The 22,050-nt window shown below is 35.4% G+C and overlaps 1 protein-coding gene across 1 annotated transcript; it reads right to left on the bottom strand.

Moving 5' to 3' along the window:
* Positions 1–1,807: 1,807 nt before the first annotated feature.
* Prx6a (Peroxiredoxin 6a) lies at positions 1,808–14,202 on the bottom strand. The gene is made up of 5 exons (XM_069842568.1): positions 13,983–14,202; positions 13,740–13,896; positions 13,419–13,636; positions 5,429–5,501; positions 1,808–3,168 (listed from the first exon to the last, which is right to left on the bottom strand). The coding sequence occupies exons 1-5, from the start codon at positions 14,066–14,068 to the stop codon at positions 3,040–3,042; spliced, it is 663 nt and encodes a 220-aa protein (XP_069698669.1). The 5' UTR covers positions 14,069–14,202; the 3' UTR covers positions 1,808–3,039.
* Between the last annotated feature and the right edge of the window lie 7,848 nt (positions 14,203–22,050).

The raw sequence follows: 22,050 nt of genomic DNA, 5'->3' as shown, positions 1-22,050 counted from the left end.
GCGACCATATGTCGAATGTTCAAGGAACTTGGGGAATATGCATATCGAATCCAGATTGGACAGTATTTGTGTGATGTTGATCTTTGTGCCAGAATTGAGGACTGTAGTTCAATAGTACTGTAGGTATGATAAACGAGAATCTCTCATTTTGTTTTATGCTGATTTCAACATTAAACCTGCTTTCATAATACAGGGATTAACAAAATATATCAACAATAAAATTGTAACCATAGTAACCATAACCATAGTTCTTCTGCACAAAACAATCAATTAAACTGAACAGAACAGAATTCATGAGCTAGAATATTTATTCAATTTCCGGAACAGAATTTCTGATCAGCATGAAGCCTTCGTGAAAAAACAAATGAACCACAGTCATTCTTGGCGGCTTAATTTGTTTACTATTGAAAGTTATTGCTGAAATAGTATGTATACAAAAATCACAATTTAATATGAACGAAGAAAAATTAATAAATCTTGTATAGAATTATTTTCAGTAATAGTGAAACTCAAAAAATTGGAATGGGCTGGACATGTTCAGAGAATGGACAATTCAAGCATACCGAAGATGGCAATGCAGGATCAGATGTATGGCAAAAGACCTATTGGAAAACCTAGGAAAAGATGGAAGGACTCAATCAAGAAAGATTGTCAGCAGCTACTGAAGTGTAGGGATTGGGAAGTGAGAGACCGGGATAGAGAAGATTGGAGGCAGAGAATCAAGAAGGCCAGGGCCCATTTTGGGCTGTAGCGCCAATGATGATGATGATGATGATGTATAGAATTATCCTCTTTTGTATGACAAAACACGAAAGTACCATTTAGCTTGATTCCACTAGTTGTGAGCGGCAGCAGACTTTTCGTTTCGATTCGATTCTGCTAAGTGGAAGTGGGCCTTCAGGCAGTAGTCAGAATCCGCTCAATCCTCGTTTCACCGAGACTCGCATTCGGGAGTCCTAGGTTCAAACCCCGTGGCCGGCCAATCTCATTGGGGTTTTTCATGGTTTCCCTCAGTCACAAAGTCAAATATCAGATTGGAAATTTACATACCATGATTCATCACTATTTCAATCATCAATATCATAATCATTAATCAAAATCTAAAATCAGTTACATGAACACAAGCCATCTACGACACACAAATAGAAACAGGAACTCAACAATAGTAACAATGGCATATTGGTATACCCACATATCTTAAACATGTGATATAACCACAGATGTTAAAATGCGTATAAATAAACTTAAAAAAAAATGTTCTTGATGACATAATAACTCGCACAAGAATAGTCGCAAAAATATTTTGTTTCCATAAAAACATTCCTTTCTAAATAGTATAAGGTTTGTTGTGTCTGAGCATTTCGTCCAAAATCTCCTCATTCAATTTTAATTGTAATAATTATGCACTACTTTTGAAATACCGTGCATGTATTACAATAAAGTGCATGATTTTGCTTTACACTGTTATACATATTAATACTGTAACGCAGTGGTCGTCAGCACTTGCTGAAATGGGTAAAGTGTAAAGAATGCAACGTAATATGCCCCGTCGTGCAGAAGGAAGAGGTAGAAAGCATATCTGCCAGCAGCCACAGATGCACGCCAGTGCAATGCCTTATCCACAGGTAAGAGACGCTAGCCCGGGGGTGCACTGTGCTGATGACCACTGCTGTAGTGTCTTCCTTTCACTACCGAAAATAGTACCCATGGATTATCCGAAAAAAAAACATTCTCCACCCATTTTATTCTGGATAAACAGGGTTCTACTTGACATCTAGTACTATTACTGCAGTAAAATAGGAGGATATCTGTAATATTTAATAAACAAGTACGGTTTATTCAACTAAACAGTACATGTACAAGTAAAAAATGGTACATTATTAATTAATAAACTGTTAAGTACAGTTTACTTAATTAAAAACTACATAAACTCATACACACATACGTAAAAATAGCATAATATTGTGACAGCGACGTGAGATTCGAACTCACGACCAGCGTCCCGCAAGAGAGAAGATCGCGCGGAGCACTTTGGAATGGCGCGCGGCTGAGAGGGGAGAGGGCCAACGCGGCGAGAGAGTGGAGAGAGTTTGCGCGCGCATCTTCTGCTTGCCTAGAGAGGCCGAGAAATCCGTCGAAGTGGAAGACTCACGAATTCGAACTTTCGAGGCTACGTCGCTGTGGTTATAAATTACGGACGCGAAGGAACGACAGCAGAGTTTTCAGTTATTCAGTCAGTGAGTAAGCCAGAGCAAGCAAGCCAGTCAAGCCAACCGGAGTTCGACTCGAGTGTGCGTCCGCATCTGCGTCAGCATCCGAAGGCCTGAGTTCGAGTGCAGTGGACCGCAGTTGGAGGGACCTGAGTTCGAGTGCAGTGGACCGCAGTTGGAGGGACCCGAGTTCGAGTACAGTGAACTGTCTCTGAAGGTCTGTGGTTCGAGATACTGTGAACTCGAGTGACTGAGATAGAAGAACTGTGAACTGAGAACTGATAGTTCTGATTTGTAAATAGTGCTTTGTAAATATTAGTTAAGATTAACAGTTCATTGTTGTTCGTAATAGTCCAAGTAAATTGTCATTGTCGTCGGTGGAGTGCTATAACGAATACTGTGTTGAGTGAAAATCCAATTGTTGACGAGAGCGTTTAAGGCGAATTGTAGAAAGGAATTATTGTTGTGACGAATAAATTACATTGTTGCTACTAATAAAATTCACAATATGAATTGATATTGATAACTGAAGGAAGTAAATTTAATTAGAGACAATTCTTTTAACTTTATTACTCTGTATGTATTAAACAATAAACAATAAATAAGATTTACTGTTAAGTAACGCTGCCGATTGGTGATACTTAAACAATAACATAAATGCATACAGATATCATCAACTTCAAAGAACTAACACATACTTCAAGATAGGAACCAAATGCTGAGCATACTGACTTTAAGAAACTTGCCATTTATCTTTAAGTACAAAATGATCACAAAATTTTCTCGTTGAAAAACTACAAGGAGTAGCATACAATAAGGCACACTGCATTTAAGGCTGTGGAGTAATGCGAAGGTATGGTTTGCCTGAAGGTAGATTCACAACAGAGAAACCTTTGGGGAAGAGGGCATTCGCTTCTTCCTCTTTCAACGTTGGGAGTACCATGCAGGTACCGCCAGACTGAAATAAAAAATTTACATTTGATAAGTTGAATTTATATATTTTCAGTATCTATTTAATCTAGTTCAAAATTACACTTTCAGTACATAATCTACAGTACCCTGTAAACGCTTAAATCTTATATCACTGATAATAGCGTATTATGAAATTAATTTATAATATTATAGGCTACTTTATTGTATAAGTTAATATTTACACTGGTTACCCTACTCATTATTTTCTGACTTAGTTGTCTCATGAGTGATACCTTATTGATGTCATTTATGACGTCCAAACCTGTCTTCAGACAGCTGACTAAACAACAACAGTAACAACGTTTATGAAACATGCAAATTTTGACGAATGCAATAACTACATAACATTATAAACGTGCTTCATGTGTTATTTTTTTAACAACAGTATTATGGGGTTAGGTACAGCTTACAGCAGTAAATTTTGTAAATATTCAACATTTTTTTTATTATTTGGACAAACACTTGAATAAAATAGGAATTTACACAAATCCAAATTGCCCTCTATGCAACAAAGAAGAAGAAATGACTGAAGATCATCTCATAACCTGTGAAGTTCTACCTGATGGATCCACCACAGAGAAATATTGGAGAGCAAGAACGCTAATGGCTTCGTTGCCAAAGCCCGGCATTAGATAACAACAACAACACATTTTTTTCCTCCATTACTGTATCCTGTACAACAATGAAAATTAGTATGTGTGAAAGACTGTCCTTCTGCTGTATGAAAAAAATATTTTTACGATTTAAAAAAAATTATTTACTTTTTTTTTCTTTTTTTTTTTTTTCAAAATTCAGTTCACTGTGCATGATGAAGCGTTTCCCACATAACTCAAAAACTATCCAATATTCTGTGATTAAATTTTTTATGTGTATTTATGCATGTCATATCTACAATATGATGCAAGATCACTTCCCTATCTTTTACAGATTGTCTGATAAAAAATAATTCTTAAAAAAAATTGACAAATATCAGTATTTTCTTCTAACACGAAATATATATATATATATATATATATATATATATATATATATATATATATATATATATATTATTTATTAAGGTATGTAGTTGAAAGAGCATTATATTGTAAACATGAGTTTCAGTAATAAAATAAAAGAGAGAGAACATCAAAAAGTTAACAAGTTTATGAGTTATGAGGGAAATTCTTCATCACTGCACAGTGAACTACCACCATTTTGAATTTTGAAAAAAAAAAATATATATATATATATATATATATATATATATATATATACATATACATAATTTTTTTTTTAAATCGTAAAAATATATATATTTTTTTTTCATATAGCAGAAGGACAGTGTTTTACACATACCAATTTTCATTATTGTACAAGATAGAATAATGGAGGAAAAAATTAATATTTCCAAAAATTTTACAGCTGTAAGCTGTACATAACCCCATAAAAAATAATAAATAAATAAATAAAGAAATAACATCAGATTTGTAATGATGGGTAGTTTGATATCATGGTCTATGAAGAAAGAGGTTGCTATGACAACAATGATGTATTGAATATTACTGCATGGAAAATCATTTCATAATATTAACTTTATGACAAAAGTTAGTCCGTTATAATAGAAGTCATTACGTTTTGGTTGACATGGTAATATTTTATGGCACTAGTACGATAATGCGGTATATTATGAACGATTTTGACTAACGATAAAGACTGTTTATAATGCTGGGGTAAAAAAACCATATTTACTAGAGCTGTTAGCCTTTATAACATCGAACTGGGGTTTCCAAGAAATTTTAAATGCTTAAAAAGAGGGGGAGGGGGAGGGAGAGAGAGTAAGAATGCAGCAATATCATCTGTTTCAAAATTCTGTAAAGGAATTGTAGTACCATAGATCCGATATCATTATAACATAACCGAAAAGACTGTGGACTAATAGATATGGATTTTGTAATCTATAAATCGCAAAGAAACATAATGCTTACAGGTCAATTAAAAGATAAACTGAAAGAGCAGAATTTCATGAATTGCTTCTTCAGTAGGCCTACTATTGATCACACGCCTAGTAAGTAATGCACTTGGGATCTCATTACATATTTCAATTTTTAAATAATTCTGAACAATGATTTTTTTTTTAATTTGTGTTGAACTATGTACTTTTTCCCAAGTTTTATTATTTCTCTCCAAGGAATATTTTAATGGCAATATTAGCACGGATTGTTTAAAGTTCATTTTTTCTATAAGTATTACGATTTCACTCTTACCTTCCAGTCAGCTGGAGTAGCAACCTTCTTTGTTTCTGTGAGTTGAAGGGAATCAACTACACGGAGGATTTCGCTATAAGACAGATAATAAGGCATAAACAGTACCACAACACATTAAACGAAAACTCAAAATATGTTTAGGTCTCTTGACAAATTCATTATTCACTATGCTATGTTTATATGTAAATAAGTACCTAAATCAATAAATACTATTCTATTGCTTGTTGAGATGCGTTGTTGCCACCATTCAATTTTTCCTGACCACCTCTTTCTTCCAGTCAGTCAACTTTCCCAAAAGTCACGGATATTTGTAAGAAGACTCAAATACAGGGGAATAATAAGGATCCTTTTGAGAGATGAATCAGGGACGGAAGTTAAACATAATAGTAATATGCGTTACAAGAGCGGTATGTTGACGTTTTCATGTTCGAGGAAAAGATTGAAAAAGCGAAACGTAGTTGAGCTTTTTTAATTTCCGAGAACATGAAAACAAACATACCGCTCGTGTATCGTACATTATTTTGTGCGAAGATCGTTTATTACATACCTGAAAGAGGAATTTCTAATTAGTTGCAATGAAATCTCCATCTTGGTTTCTGTTCAATGACGGCAACTTTGGAAAACAAATATATCTATCTTCAATATTGTTCCTATAAAATGTTTTCTGTGTTTACTATACTGCAGCAGCCCGTGATATACGTCTGTCTTTTTTTTTTCCCCAGTCTATAAATGCGAACTTAAAACAAACGGTAAGGTTATGTAATCATTTATTTTTCATTTTAATATTTTAACAATATTATTTATATAACATATTGCAGTAATAACATTGGCAAGTTTAATTTTTCCGGTCTTGTTGATTTTTTCACGGCTTCCATAATGTTACTTGCATTACAAATGCAATAACTTTTGTAGTGTTGTAGAGTTTACTTAATTTTTGCAAATATTTAAAAACAATAATTAACAGTGCAGTTTAGGTGAAATTGCAGTGGTAAGTTTCCAATTTATAATTATTACTATATTGAACGTCTTTAAAAATAATATGTTAAAAGCCTAAAGCAGTAAAATGAATATGATGCTTAAGCGGTAAGAATAGGGAAATTGTTATGTGTGTTACGTTGGGAATACTGAATGTGGTATTTCACACTTACCGCATATTGGTTTTGTGCGGAAAGCAAGCAAATACGCACGATCTCGCACAAAAGTATATATTGAGTATCGTACAGTCAGTGAACACAAATTTGTGCAATTAACAAAGTCAATACATAGAAAATAAACAACAGAGGCATTAAAAAACAATAAAATTGTATCAGAAACACTCTACAACATTAACATTAAAAAACTCATTAATATCATAAAAGGGTTTGTTGATTCCTAATATCATTGTGGTCATTCGTGAACGTTCTTTGAGATATTCATACAAATGAAAGCAAATGGAAAATTGCAGCACATGTTCACATAACAGTAGCATGTGAATCGCAAGACAATAAAATCATAATATACACAACTGCACGAAAGATTCAGCAACCTAACACATCACAGAGGGACATTGGTGGCTGTGCATTTCCTCCTCCCAGCTCTAGTCTTGCTTCCGACTTACCCTGCAGTAGCTGAATGGTCAGACCTCCAGCCTGTCATGCAGACGGCCCGTGTTCGAGTCCCGGTCAGGTCTGGGATTTTTCATTGAAAAATCAATAGACATTTGTGGCAGACAAGGTCGCAGTTGGGGTTTTTCTCGGGGTTCTTCCATTTTTCCCATATTAGCCATCTACATCAATCCGTCACCATTTCGTCATCATTCCATAGCATTCCCCGATCTCTGGCTGGCAACACATGGAGGAGACTGGCCTAGAGACGAGGGGGGTTGTCTGCTCGAAACCTGGGTATGCAGTGAACCTTAGTGTAGTCAGCCAGTGTAGACTCGGCAATGCACCTACTTGAGGGTTAGTGTAATAGATCGTAACAGGTCGCAGTGGTGGACCACGGTGTCCCCCTCCCGTAAATTCAATTCAATTCTTGCTTCCGACTTGCTTCTACAGTGAAACCTGTTCAAGACGGAAGTGACACGGTCCTAATTTTTTTTCCGTTGTGGACAGGGTTCCGTGTTATTCAGGTGTGAAGTTAAAATGAAATAGTTTATCATTTGTATAAATGAAAAACAAAATGGCATGCCGCAAATTGTAGGAATTACAAAATATTCCGTTTACCACTACTGACATTAAATCAGCTTCCTGTCGCTTATTTAATTGGTGAATGATCTTGATGAAAATCTCATTTCCTGTATAAATTGTATCGTAACTCACTCATTAAGCACTGTAAAGTTCATTAAGTACACTAAATTTAATATCTAACACTATACTATAATACTGTACTGTACAGAGGTGTGAAAATTATTAGAATAATCTTAATTTTAAAGGTTTTTTAATAGTTCCTTCACAAATATTCATTGAATTGATGAATATTGGTATATAATATTACTATACTGATGTAGGATATATTTACTACTAACAATGCCGGAAAGCATTGTTGTACATTGGTATTTTTCTTATTTTACAATTGTTATGGGAATTCAGAAATTATTATATTATGTTGGCGGAATTGGAAACATCAAAAATTAATTAAGAAATGCTTTAAACAAATGGTTCTTTGCGTTTACATTGTTGTGAAGGTTCAAATGAACGTATACATCTGTTTTGTGCATATAATTTTTTATGTTTCCAATTCCGCCAACATAATATAATAATTTCTGAATTCCCATAACAATTGTAAAATAAGAAAAATACCAATGTACAACAATGCTTTCCGGCATTGTTAGTAGTAAATATATCCTACATCAGTATAGTAATATATACCAATATCCATCAATTCAATTAATATTTGTGAAGGAACTATTAAAAAACCTTTAAAATTAAGATTATTCTAATAATTTTCACACCTCTGTATATCACAACACATTATTTAATTGGACTAGCAGCATAGAAGCCCTGAATTCTGGATTATCTAATTTCTTTGCCAGTTCAAGGGTTTGCATTGCAGAATGGGTCCAGAAATTGGCATTATCTTTGAAAGGGCAAGAAGAATCCACTCCCACAACAGTTCACTTATTTCTATGTAACCAGATGTTTTCTGTTTCCTTTCATGTCACCATTATTGACCGCAAGCCACTCACTCATGATACGGCCTTTATTTTTGAAAATGTTAAGTTACACCTGAGATTTTCATTCCTAAATTTCAACATTATTTTCCATATGCTTCGTTTCTCATTTTCCTCGATAACTTTTACTTCATCAGTTAATGATGGTGCAACATTTTTACGCTACTTTTTTTATCACGAAATCACTAATACACTTGCGTTCTACCCAGCTACGACAGTACACAGGAGTGAAGCATTGAACATCTTTGAAGGGACTCGTCTGCCTAGTCAATACTTACTTACTTACTTACAAATGGCTTTTAAGGAACCCGAAGGTTCATTGCCGCCCTCACATAAGCCCGCCATCGGTCCCTATCCTGTGCAAGATTAAGCCAGTCTCTATCATCATACCCCACCTCCCTCAAATCCATTTTAATATTATCCTCCCATCTACGTCTCGGCCTCCCTAAAGGTCTTTTTCCCTCCGGTCTCCCAACTAACACTCTATATGCATTTCTGGATTCGCCCATACGTGCTACATGCCCTGCCCATCTCAAACGTCTAGATTTAATGTTCCTAATTATGTCAGGTGAAGAATACAATGCGTGCAGTTCTGTGTTGTGTAACTTTCTCCATTCTCCTGTAACTTCATCCCGCTTAGCCCCAAATATTTTCCTAAGCACCTTATTCTCAAACACCCTTAACCTATGTTCCTCTCTCAGAGTGAGAGTCCAAGTTTCACAGCCATATAGAAGAACCGGTAATATAACTGTTTTATAAATTCTAACTTTCAGATTTTTGGACAGCAGACTGGATGATAAGAGCTTCTCAACCGAATAATAACACGCATTTCCCATATTTATTCTGCGTTTAATTTCCTCCCGAGTGTCATTTATATTTGTTACTGTTGCTCCAAGATATTTGAATTTTTCCACCTCTTCGAAGGATAAATCTCCAATATTTATATTTCCATTTCGTACAATATTCCCGTCACGAGACATAATCATATACTTTGTCTTTTCGGGATTTACTTCCAAACCGATCGCTTTACTTGCTTCAAGTAAAATTTCCGTGTTTTCCCTAACCGTTTGTGTATTTTCTCCTAACATATTCACGTCATCTGCATAGACAAGAAGCTGATGTAGCCCGTTCAATTCCAAACCCTGCCTGTTATCCTGAACTTTCCTAATGGCATATTCTAAAGCGAAGTTAAAAAGTAAAGGTGATAGTGCATCTCCCTGCTTTAGCCCGCAGTGAATTGGAAAAGCATCAGTGCCAAATCTCAAAACCTTATTCCTTTGCTGTGGTCGTGCCAGAGAATCAGTCCTATTCCGAGGCTTACTGTAGGAATTCGTAACAAGCTGTTTTTTACGGTGATGGGTTGTTAGCCCTTCGCCCAACCCCCAAGCTGGAGGACCACCCCTTATCGGCTGTCCACGACTGCTTATTCAATATATTCGCAGCTACCCTCCATATCTGGAGGCCGTCTCCTCTATCCGCAACCTGAGGACGCGCCATGCCGTGGTGATAGGGACCCACCATACATGGCTGCCTAGTCAATAGGGTAATAAAATTTATGACCACCAGGCCAACACACCCTCGCACCCTCAAAAATTTTACAAAGAAAACTTGTTTTTATCTTAGTGACCTACGTATTTCGTACATTCCTTGAAAGCACATACTGTTTCAAAATATAGTTTACATTACAGTAGTGTGTCCAAAATATTATTTCCGTTTTGAACAGTAGCAGATAGTTTCCGTTTCCGCGTTGGACAGTTTCCGTTTTATTCAGGAAAAATTACACATAATACATATGAATTTCGGCGGGACCAATAAATTGTTCCAAAATAGACAGGTTTTCGGATTATTCAGGTTCCAATTTGAACAGGTTTCACTGTACTATCACTGAATGCACTGTTGCCACATCTTCCTGTCACACACTTTGTTATCAATAATCAATGAAATTACGGTCAAACCATCAATGTCATGCAACAAACCAATAAAGCCCGCATTTGTTAGTATTTGCTCTACAACATCCCCCAAAATCACCTGTCCAACATCAATTTTCCTAAAATACGCAAATTAAAATTAAACTAAAAGTGCTATTTTTCTCAAAACCTGTTCGCAAAACCCACAATTTATATTAGACTTCTGTGTCTAACTCACTGCCCTGATTCATCCCTCAAAAGAACCTAATTTGGTCCCTCACTTTGTATAACTAAACAGGCTAACAGCACATGAATTACTTTTACAGTTACTGGTACCTGAATAATGTGACTAATGCAAACTGGTCACCTACACTGAAAAGTAATAAACACCTTTTATTTTTTAAATTACATTCAGTGTTGCCAATCTGTACAATAACAGCAACATGATAGTGAAAGATATAGTGTCCTGCTGGAATTGTTCAAACAATAGCTCTAAAATAAAGCTACTTATTACTAGAATACTGCTATCTCAAATACTATTATGGTTTTTTGATTTTGTCTCAGACACTTAAATATATACTATTTTGTACTACAGTTGGTCTCTATTTTCCTTGAGTGGGCAAGTCTTTATATTTTCCACACATAGTCCCCACACCTGATATTTTCCAGACAGCCAGGGGAAGTCAACCATATGGAATACTAAACATTGCGATATGGGTGTGATATGTGTACACATGCAGAATTTGCCATATCAATTAATGTATTTGTGAAATTGCTCATAATGAATGTGGATTGATAACAAACCTAGACAACGATGAAAGAGTAATGGAACGGAGAAAAATTCTCTCCGGCGCCGGGATTTGAACCCGGGTTTTCAGCTCTACGTGCTGATGCTTTATCCACTAAACCACACCAGATACCCACCCCAGCATCGGACAGAATCGTCTCAGTTTTAAGTTCCAACTCTTGGGTTCCCTCTAGTGGCCGCCCTCTGCACTACGTCATAGATGTCTATGAACGTAGGACTGAAGTCCACACATGTGCTGAGGTGCACTCGTTATGAGTGACTAGTTGGCCGGGATCCGACGGAATAAGCACCGTCTTAAATCATGAAGTGATTTACGCATATCATGTATATTATTTTAATGTACTGAAGTACATATGATATTTCCATGCAGATATTCTGCGTCATCATACGATGAAAGAGTAATGGAATGGACTTCAGTCCTACGTTCATAGACATCTATGACATAGTGCAGAGGGCGGCCACTGGAGGGAACCCAAGGGTTGGAACTTAATCTGAGACGATTCTGTCCGACGCCGGGGTGGGTATCCGGTGTGGCTTAGTGGATAAAGCATCAGCACGTAGAGCTGAAAACCCGGGTTCAAATCCCGGCGCCGGAGAGAATTTTTCTCCTTTCCATTACTCTTTCATCATAAGATGACGCAGAATATCTGCATGGAAATATCATATGTACTTCGGTACATTAAAATAATATATATAAAAGCTAGACAAGTGAATGCGAAGTAGAACCAAATTTCACACTGGAAAGAATGAATTTTGGCACAAGCCTGTCTGTACAAACCCTGAACAAGACAAAGTTCAGTACCCTCCTATTGCAGAACTGTTTGTCATATTGGTTAATCACGAATGACTTCTGACAGTTCCTGATATAAGATTATAAATTTATGATAATTACTCATAAACGAATTGGCAACACTGATCAGGTTAAAAGTGACAACATCTGATTAAGTTTCTATAATAACTCTTGTCCCGTCCTGCATCTCTAATGCACTATCAGCAGCTTGTCAGCTGTTATGTGTAATATTCCTCAATTCTGTACAAGACAGAGAACACGACTAATCTCAGAAGCCAGAAAGAAAGCTCAATTTTGAGATGCGGCGAGATGAATGTTCCACTCTTTTTAAGTCACAAACTGACAAGTTTTCTAATTTTATTTTCAATACACCATCAATGGACGACATTTCTAGCAAACTTTCTTTAAATTTTACGGGAAGTTCAGAGGAATTGATGGCTGTGGTGGACAATGGATTTGTAATCCAATCATTAGCTCTGATCATTCATGAAACATATATGCTTATTTAAAATTTTACGTATCCCTTATAAAGTCTTCGCCTACCTCCATGGGGGTTAACATACCCCCAGTTGAATGCCAGTACTATAAAACGCTATCAAATAAAAACAAGAATTAAACTGCTCCATAAATGAAAAGCAATTAAATTTTCTGATAGTTATATCTGCTATCAAAATGATAAAGTCTATCAATAGTGTTCAAGACTACATTCCAAACTCAACAGTTTTTAGTTTGGTAGCCATACACATCAACAAATCCGAAGCCATTACGTCATAAACTATTACCAACTCTTAAACTTATTTACTACAGTGTGTTCAGAAAGGCATGCAACCCTATGGGAAAACACTTATTTTAGAGTAAGTGCTGGAAGTAGCTGCCGTTCTGTGCTTAACACAAGTGGACGCATTTAATCATGTTCTAAAAAATATTTGGCATGAGATGGCAATGATAAAGTTCAGAATATTATATTGTAATCCCGGAGTAACGTTGGTAGCAATCTTGAGGTGCCCTCAAAAGAAAAAGTCTGCTCAGTTCAGTGTGTTGTAGCACTTGGGAAATAGACTGTCAAAGAAATAAAAGACAACAATTACATGCGATTATAGTGTTGAGTGGCTTTTTGAACACCCTATAGTATCAGGTATTTCATACCTGCTGCATTGCACTACTGCGCAACTTTTTTCACCAGCTAAAAACAACCATTCCTGCTCAACACAAAGTTTCATAGACAGTTTGGTGGTTAACACAACTAGTCATCTAAAACAAAACCAACAATTCTCTACTTCGGTCATGATTCGAATTAGAGTACACTCATAACTGATTAATATAAGAGACATTACTCAAAATTTCGTCCTGTAGTTGCTGGGTACAGCATTGAGAGGCGAAGTTTCTTATCTGGTCCAATAATAAATACAGCTCGGCATGTCAGAGGAAGGCCATCCTTATCCTTTTCCAGGGGATCCAACATTCCCAAATTCACAGCTAATTTCCTGCTGTCATCAGCAATTATAGGATATGGGAAACCTTCGCCAGAATGTTTGGCATAGCTTTTAATATCCTGCAAATCAATTACATACACGTTGTCATTCAATCTTTGAAAGCATCTAACCAGAAGCCACTACTACGAAGGTGTTCAAACATAACGACTACTCTCTCCTTACCTGAATCCATTTCTGATGAGAATCAACAGGGTCACAGGATAATGCAATTATTTTTACTCCACGTTTTTCAAATTCGGACGTTAAATTAGCAAGACGTCCAAGTTCAGTTGTACATACAGGTGTGAAATCTGATGGATGCGAGAACAAAATCGCCCACCTGGTGTAAACAATGTCATATTATTAACACACTAAAACTAAAATGAGCATGATGAAATGACGTTACACGAAAGGTTAAATACTCACGAATCGCTTATCCAGTCATGAAACTGGATTTGTCCAACCGTCGTGTCTGCCTTAAAATTCGGAAATTCGTCCCCTAAATTAAGCATCTTGAGAACAATGAGTTCAATTAAGAAAATGTGCTACAATTTCTTAACAACACTATCCAAGAATTATAACAGCAACAATCACAACATTCCCACTTCCACGTTCAGATTGACACTGGCAGTGTAGCCAGATTCTGATTAAAGAAAATCCCTCAATATGCCTTAAAAATCCTCCAAATCTAAAGAAAATCCCTACGTTTTTAAATGGCAGCGTAGCCAGATTCTGATTAAAGGAAATCCCTCAATATGCCTTAAAAATCCTTCAAATCTAAAGAAAATCCTACGTTTTTAAAAGGGGACATTACTGACTTTTGTCCTAGTTTTTTTTTTTTACACAAGCTATAGCGGAGCCTGACAAAGAGGAGGGGCTCGCGAAAGGAACAGTTTAGCTGGTGCATGAGCGGATCTCTCATGCAGTGCCAGCATGATCCTTACCTGAATTTATTTTCGTGTGTACCTTCCAGATCAAATGAAGAAGTTCCCTTCGTGCTACGATTACACATTTTGCATCCTAGATCATATATAAAACAGATTGACCAAGCTTATATTAAATTTAGACGCAACTGAAAAATAACGGACGCTATGCGTCGCTAGTGTCGAGAAATGAGCTTGCAATAACAAACACTAGATGGCAGAGTACCTGAACAGTACATAGAGTAATACGACTGTGGGATGACTTTTTTACGTCATGCCACCCCCAAATTTCTTTCTCATTGTAATGTGAGGTTATGTTACAATAAGACTTTGATGTGTCGCTAAATTGTAGTATACAGAAGCTTGTTTTACCCAAATTCATCAACACACATAGATGACATTTTGGTACATGGCTGATATAATGTTGTTTGCGTTCAATATATAATCTGTCATCTGTCTGTTTTTAATTTTCAGTATACAATACCTCCCTAGCAACAATTATCACAAAATACTAAAAAGATCATATTTGTCTGCGTTTGTTGAATGCACATCATGATGCTCACGAAAAGGCACTAATTTATTTTGTGTGAACAAGATTACAATTTTTTAATATGAAGGAAAAGCAGGTATCCCTCTTCTGAAATTTATCCGAAAGGGGAAAAATTACAACTCCCTCCTTCCAAACTTGTTTCCTCTTTTCTAGGCCTATATGTTTTCATTTTACAGGTGTATTATATGATGCGATATGGAAGCAGATAAATAATAACTGTACGTTTCTCGTCCACATTAAATTCAACGTGTTCATAACGTAGACCTGATATATTGCTTCATGTAGGCTACACAGCTGGCAGTGTTCTTTTTACGAATAAGCGGTCGTACTAATCATTCTTTTTTTTCATCTGAACTATTGCTAGAATACGCGTTTGTGTTTTTATTTGCTCTGTATGTTGTTAAATAACTACTGAACATCGTCTTTGGTTAACAAATTGTTCTAGTATTCGTTTTATATCAGTCTTACGGTATTGAATTATGTCCATAACGTGGGCGAGATATTATCAGGTTGGAAAATTCGCTCTGAATGCATTTTTTTACACAATTTTCTAATTTTCAGCAGATTTACGATACCCTGTGCGGTTTCTCTGCCAATGCAGAGTTAATTGCAATATACGGTAATTCTGTTATTTTCCTGACACTTTTATATCCGTTCTCAAACGTACTGATTTAGATTCTTTACCCTACTGTAGGTATTTTGCTCTCTACAAATCATCGTTAGTCAAATGAAATAGCCTATAATAGTTGTTTGCAACGAATTAGTTGACAACCTCAATCCCTCCTGACCGCCTCCCTTACGAATTTCTTTCTTACTTTAATCAAATTTACTTTATACTGGTCCTTAAATTACTGAAACTAGTGCTGAGGTAGTTACGGTGATTTCTGAAGTGAAAATCGTTCAATTTATAAGGGTGAAATCAAAAATAACTTTTGTAGCCTTTCCTTGTCCTTAATTGGAAATTTGAGAAACTTCATATGACGACAATATTTCTTCCTTCTTCTACAGTTAACATAATCGCAGATGGGCATTTCTAAATGAAGTTTGTTACACAGAAACCTTTGAGACAATATTGACACTTTAAGTTCTTTATATAGTTCATCTATAAGAGTTAAATTAGCGCTGAGGTAGTTTCCTTCATACTCAGCTTATTCACCTTACATACATGAGTCTGTAACAGGTTAGGTTTGGTCAGTGCTGTCATGGTAATTTTTTTCTTGGCCATACACCCCACCCCTTGTTTTCTCCCTTGAAATATATTTTACTCTCCTCTCTCTATTTCTCCAATTGTCATTTAATTATTTTTTTTTTAATATTCAAGAAGAAGTAAAGAAATTGTTTTGCTTTACAATTTAATTGTACAAGTTTGATTTAAAGAATACACCATGTAGCACCACCATAGATGCACACGTGTCTCGATGAATCTTGGAGTGTATATTTGCAGCACTTCTTGTTTTTCAACCATTATTTTATATAATTCTGGATTCCAGTGCTGAAGAGGTGGATAATTTTTGTTTATGAACATCAAACAAAATACTGATAGGTACAGTAGGAGCAGCAAGAGATGATCTAAGATCTGTATAGATCTCCACGTACAAAACTTAGGCACCCATATGCCGTATGGCTCCTTACAGACAAAATTTTCATTTCCCCATACGATTAATTAAAAAAAATTGTAGGTTCCATACAATATATGGCCTCGTGTGGCCTCCATGACAGCACTGGGGTCAGTTAGTTTAGGCACTTTTACACCTTGCATATACAATCAAATGCATCTCCACAAAAAAATTCCTTGTAAATTGAACGGTTTTCACTTCAGAAATCACAGGAAGCGCTTCACCCAGGTAAGTAGTTAGCAATTAATCATTTCAAAGCTCTTGTTATATTATGAAATAGCATCACACAATGCTGCCAAAATAAATGTTCCCAGTGTTAAAATTACAGAGTGTAAATTTCGCTTAGGACAGTTTTTGCTCTGGAAAATTAAAGGAAACAAACAGTATATCAAACCAGCAGCTGAGACACAAAGCACCTGAAATTCGAAAGTGGTTAAAAATTTTTATATTTCGTTCTTTCTTATTTACCAGCAACAGAAGTACCGATATCAGATTTTTTGCAGAGCTAATATCAGAGGCCCCTCCTATTAGAGAATGTTTTGAATATTATTATATTCTGGAAAACTACATTGGCACATCAACCTCCCCTCCTCCCACCTGAATTCTGGGCTGAAGCACGAAAATTTCGAAATGTACTAACTACAGATGCGGCAGAATATTACCACAATGGTCTTCAGCAAGAATTTTGTAAGACATATCCAAATATCTTCATGGTCATTATATGTATTAAAATAAAACATATACTACATGTGAAGTACCTACTAAAAATGGGAAGGACAATAAAAAAAGTGGAATGGACAAACACTAAGAAACTATTCATCTTGAATCAGTATGAACAATAGGACACTTTTTTTTTTGGTGTTAGTGGTATAGAATATGAAATTAAGTTGCATCAATAAGTTTTTCGAGTTTAGCATTACTTTAAGTATTTATTGTCCCCCTGTTGGAAAGATGGAATTACTTTGTTTGAAACTTGATGAAATTTTATTGTACCTTAACTCAATTTATTAAGGTACAATAAAATTCAAAATAATAACTGCAGGCCATTTTAAAATAAATGTTTGATGTAAATTATTTCTTAATTTATTAGGACCATAAAGGTATTGTTACAAGCGATAGATTGAATCATTTTTATCTTAATAATTTAATGTAGGATGATTATTTCGGGAATTGTTATGCTCTAAATTGTGAGGATATTTTAATACGTTTTTAAAATATAAATTTGGAATATGTTTCCAGTTAGTAAAGAGTAATTCAGAGAGACAGAGGTCTCAAGCATATTTATTGACACATGCCAGAATTATTAAATATGAAAAAAAGAGTTCTTGCACTAACATACTGTTTATAAAGTAACCAAATCTTAAGAAATACAGTATATGTACTGGTATTCTATATAAAGGCATAGGAGTGAATATAAATCTGTTTTAAGGAATTCCTATTTAATATTCCTGCTATAGGAACATGACAAAATAAATACAACGCAGCATGGAAGCTAATTCAACTCTTATCGAGTATTGTTGATGAGATGTGTTATGAAGGTAGACCGAATCATTCAATATAAATGTATAAATAGGACGAATAATAATAGATTAATTTCAGTGTATGTAGTATCAAAACTGAAAGCGGTAACTAGTCTATGAATGATGTCTTAACAAGTATAAATAAAATGGACTCTTGACAAGAGACATACATTTGGCTTCAGTAATAACTAGGACTTCAAGGAATTTATGGTATCTCACCTGTCAGGCAAAACTCTGAATAGTCAGCATTGTCGAACTATAGAAGCGCGATTAAAAAGTATTTTTTTCCCCACCCATTACATATGATTGCTTTTTTCAAGTCCCGGTAATAACATTATTAAATTAATTATCCCACATATTTGGGTGGTGCCTTTCTTTAGTTAGTATATATGATCTAGGTTTTGCATGTACGAAGATTAGATTTTTATTAGCCAAGTCCGCACATGCGCACACAGCCAAGATGATCCTGTCGCGAGCTTGATGTTGTTCAAGGTTGGCAGACATGCAAGCTTTTGAACTCTTTCGCGCGCATGACGCAAAGCCTACGAGCAATTGTTGTTATTGTTATCTTACCTCGTGTCAGATGTCCTGCAGTAACAAATAACAATGTTATAAATTCATAAATAGATCTATAGAAACTAGAGTATTGTTGTTTAGTCAACTGCCCGAAGACTGTGTGACTGGTTCTCAGTCAATAAATTAGTATTAAATTGTAACAAAACTAACATAATTCAATTTAAATCCTGTCCAAATTCAACGTCGCAAATTTCTAGCGCAATAATTAACAATAGATCCCTATTAGAAACAACAACAACCAAATTTCTTGGCTTAAAAATCGATAATGTGTTAAATTGGAAAAATCATATTAAAGAAATTACCCCCAAACTAAATTCAGCTTGTTTTGCTATTAGATCTATGCAAAAGATAGTAAATATCAATACCTTAAAAACAATATACTTTGCATACTTCCACTCGGTAATGAGTTTTGGAATAATATTCTAGGGAAATTCCACAGGTAGTAACAATATATTTCTATTACAAAAAAGAGTAATTAGAATAATAGTAGTTGCCAAATCTAGGGAATCGTGTAGGACTATTTTCAAAAAAACTACAAATAATGCCCATGGCTTGTCAGTATATCTTTTCATTAATAGTCTTCCTCGTATGTAATCGTGAGAACTTTGTAACTAATTCAACAGTTCATAGCATAAATACACGTCAAAAAAATGACTTTCATACTCCATCGGCAAGTCTATCGTGCTATCAAAAAGGAGTGCGTTATATGGCAGTAAAAATTTTTAATAGCCTCCCTATCGATATAAAAAATGAAACTCAAAACATAAAATTATTTAGGGCCAAATTAAAGAAGTACCTAATTTCTCACGCCTTCTATTCTGTAGGTGAATTCATGACATTCAATAACACTTCATGAAATTGATACTAAAACTTTGTGTTGTACTAGTAGACTATATTGTAAATCTCGTCTGTATATATTTCATCTAGACTGTGACTATAAATTAAGATTTTATAATAGTATTAAGTTTTTTTACTTGTTCCATATTCTAGCTGTAAGCATGTATGAATACCATGGAATGTTAATAAATACAATACAGAACTGAACCTCACATTACAATATGGCTCCTCCACTTTCGAGGCAACTAGGCTAGGAGGAGTTAAATGGGGTAGGGTGGCCAGTTCCTTCTCAGACCTAGAAATAAGATTGACGAACCCGTGATGTCAAAACCTGCCGCCACTACCAGCACCACTACCATTACTACACCAATAAAAAATAAATTTTCTTTTAATACAACAATCAACAATAATAATTGGTTTTAGGTCTAATTTCATTCATTGCACCATCTACTGAGTGTCTCAATTTTTTCCGACTATCAGCATGAGGAAGCAGTCTCTCGTAACGAAGATCTTATTAATTGGATCTCACATACCGCCAAAGGGTTGAAGAAAAGTATAAACCTGACGACATATTTTATAATGCTGACGAGTTCGACCTCTTCTTTAGGCTTATCCCTGAAAAATCACTCATCCATAAAACCAAGACATGCAGTGGCGGGAATCTGAGTAAAAGGAACTGACTATAGGCCTACTGTTGTGTGTTGGCATTGACTGCCATTACTTTGTTACTGTCGATGATGTTCTCATTACTGCCGAACAAAAACTATCGAAGATTATTACTAACTACACTAACAGTCAAGAACAATACACTGACCGATGAAGAGGATGACGTTGACGTACCAGCTGGCCACAGTCGAAGTCAGCTGCATTCGATGTGTTGTCAGAGAGTATTTTACTTCTTGCAGTTGAAATGTGGATATGGAGAAGAATGGAGCATGTGAAATGGGCAGAAAGAATAAGAAACGAAGCTGTGCTAGAATGAGTGGATGAAGAAAGAATGATGCTGAAACTGATCAGGAAGAGAAAAAGAAATTGGCTGGGTCACTGGCTGAGAAGAAACAGTCTACTGAAGGATTAAATAGAAGGAATGGTGAACAGAAGAAAAGTTCGGGACAGAAAAACTTCAGATGATAGACATTAAGATATAGCCTATGCATTGTGTGTGGAGACAAAGAGGAAGGCGGAAAATAGGGAAGATTGAAGAATCCTGGGTTTGCAGTGAAAGACCTGCCTTGGGCCGAACACTATGAATGAATGCATAGTTTTAATTTTGCTGCAGATATTTTGGGTCTGGCATGTGCTATACAGTGAATGAGCAAATGGATGGAAACAAACTTACTTATGAAAAATATTACTTTGCCAAATGAAATTAATAACGAGATTTGGTTCATTATCAAGATAAATGTTCAGAAGTACATTTATACACCTCAATATCTGATTAGGTGTTTTTGTTGTGAAGTTTGGCAGTACTGATTGAAAAACTTGCAGAAAAGGCATAAACATGTGAAGATTTCCATTTTAAGGTAGGCGCTCACTCACAGGAAAAAATACGTTCTTTGCGTTCGGATTTTTATTATAGTAACGCTCACTTGTCCGCATTTCCGCATTAATCATCAAATATTGTTGTAAGTTACCGCTAGAGCACATTATTTCATTGTAGTGTTCTGAACTGAATCTGGAAATAAAATGAATAGCTCTGTAACTTAAACTATGAAGGATATACCGGGTTAATTTAGTTTTTTCCCAATCTCATCCCATATGTTCTTTCTCCATATTATATAGCTACAATACTAATTTCATAATTGTAATATGCGTTACAAGAGCGGTATGTTGAAGTTTTCATGTTCGAGGAAAAGTTTGAAAAAGCGAAACGTAGTTGAGCTTTTTTAATTTCCGAGAATTGAAAGAAAATATACCGCTCGTGTATCGTACATTATTTTGTGCGAAGATCGTTTATTACATACCTGAAAGAGGAATTTCTAATTAGTTGCAATGAAATCTCCATCTTGGTTTCTGTTCAATGACGGCAAATTTGTAAAACAAAAATATCTATCTTCAACATTGTTGCTTTAAAATATTTTCTGTGTTTACTATACTCCAGCAGGCCGTGATATACGTGTCTTTTTTTCCCCCAGTCTATGATGAGTCTGGAATCTTGTTGATTTTTTCACGGCTTCCTTAATGTTACTTGCATCACGAATGCAGTAACTTTAGTGGAGTTGTAGAGTTTACTTAATTTTTGCAAATATTTAAAAACAATAATTAACAGTGCAATTGCAGTGGTAAGTTTCCAATTTATAATTATTACTATACTGAACGTCTCTAAAAATAATATGTTAAAAGCCTAAAGCAGTAAAATCAATATGTCACTTAAGCGGTAAGACGAGGGAAATTGTTGTGTGTGTTAGGTTGGAAATACTGACTGTGGAATTTTAGACTTTCCGTGGATTGGTTTTGTGCGGAAACCAAGCA

The sequence above is a fragment of the Periplaneta americana genome, chromosome 12 (genome assembly GCF_040183065.1).
Source record: "Periplaneta americana isolate PAMFEO1 chromosome 12, P.americana_PAMFEO1_priV1, whole genome shotgun sequence".
Taxonomy (NCBI): Eukaryota; Metazoa; Arthropoda; class Insecta; order Blattodea; family Blattidae; genus Periplaneta; species Periplaneta americana.
The sequence above is the reverse complement of the archived record's forward strand: the minus strand, read 5'-3'. Positions and strand labels throughout refer to the sequence as shown.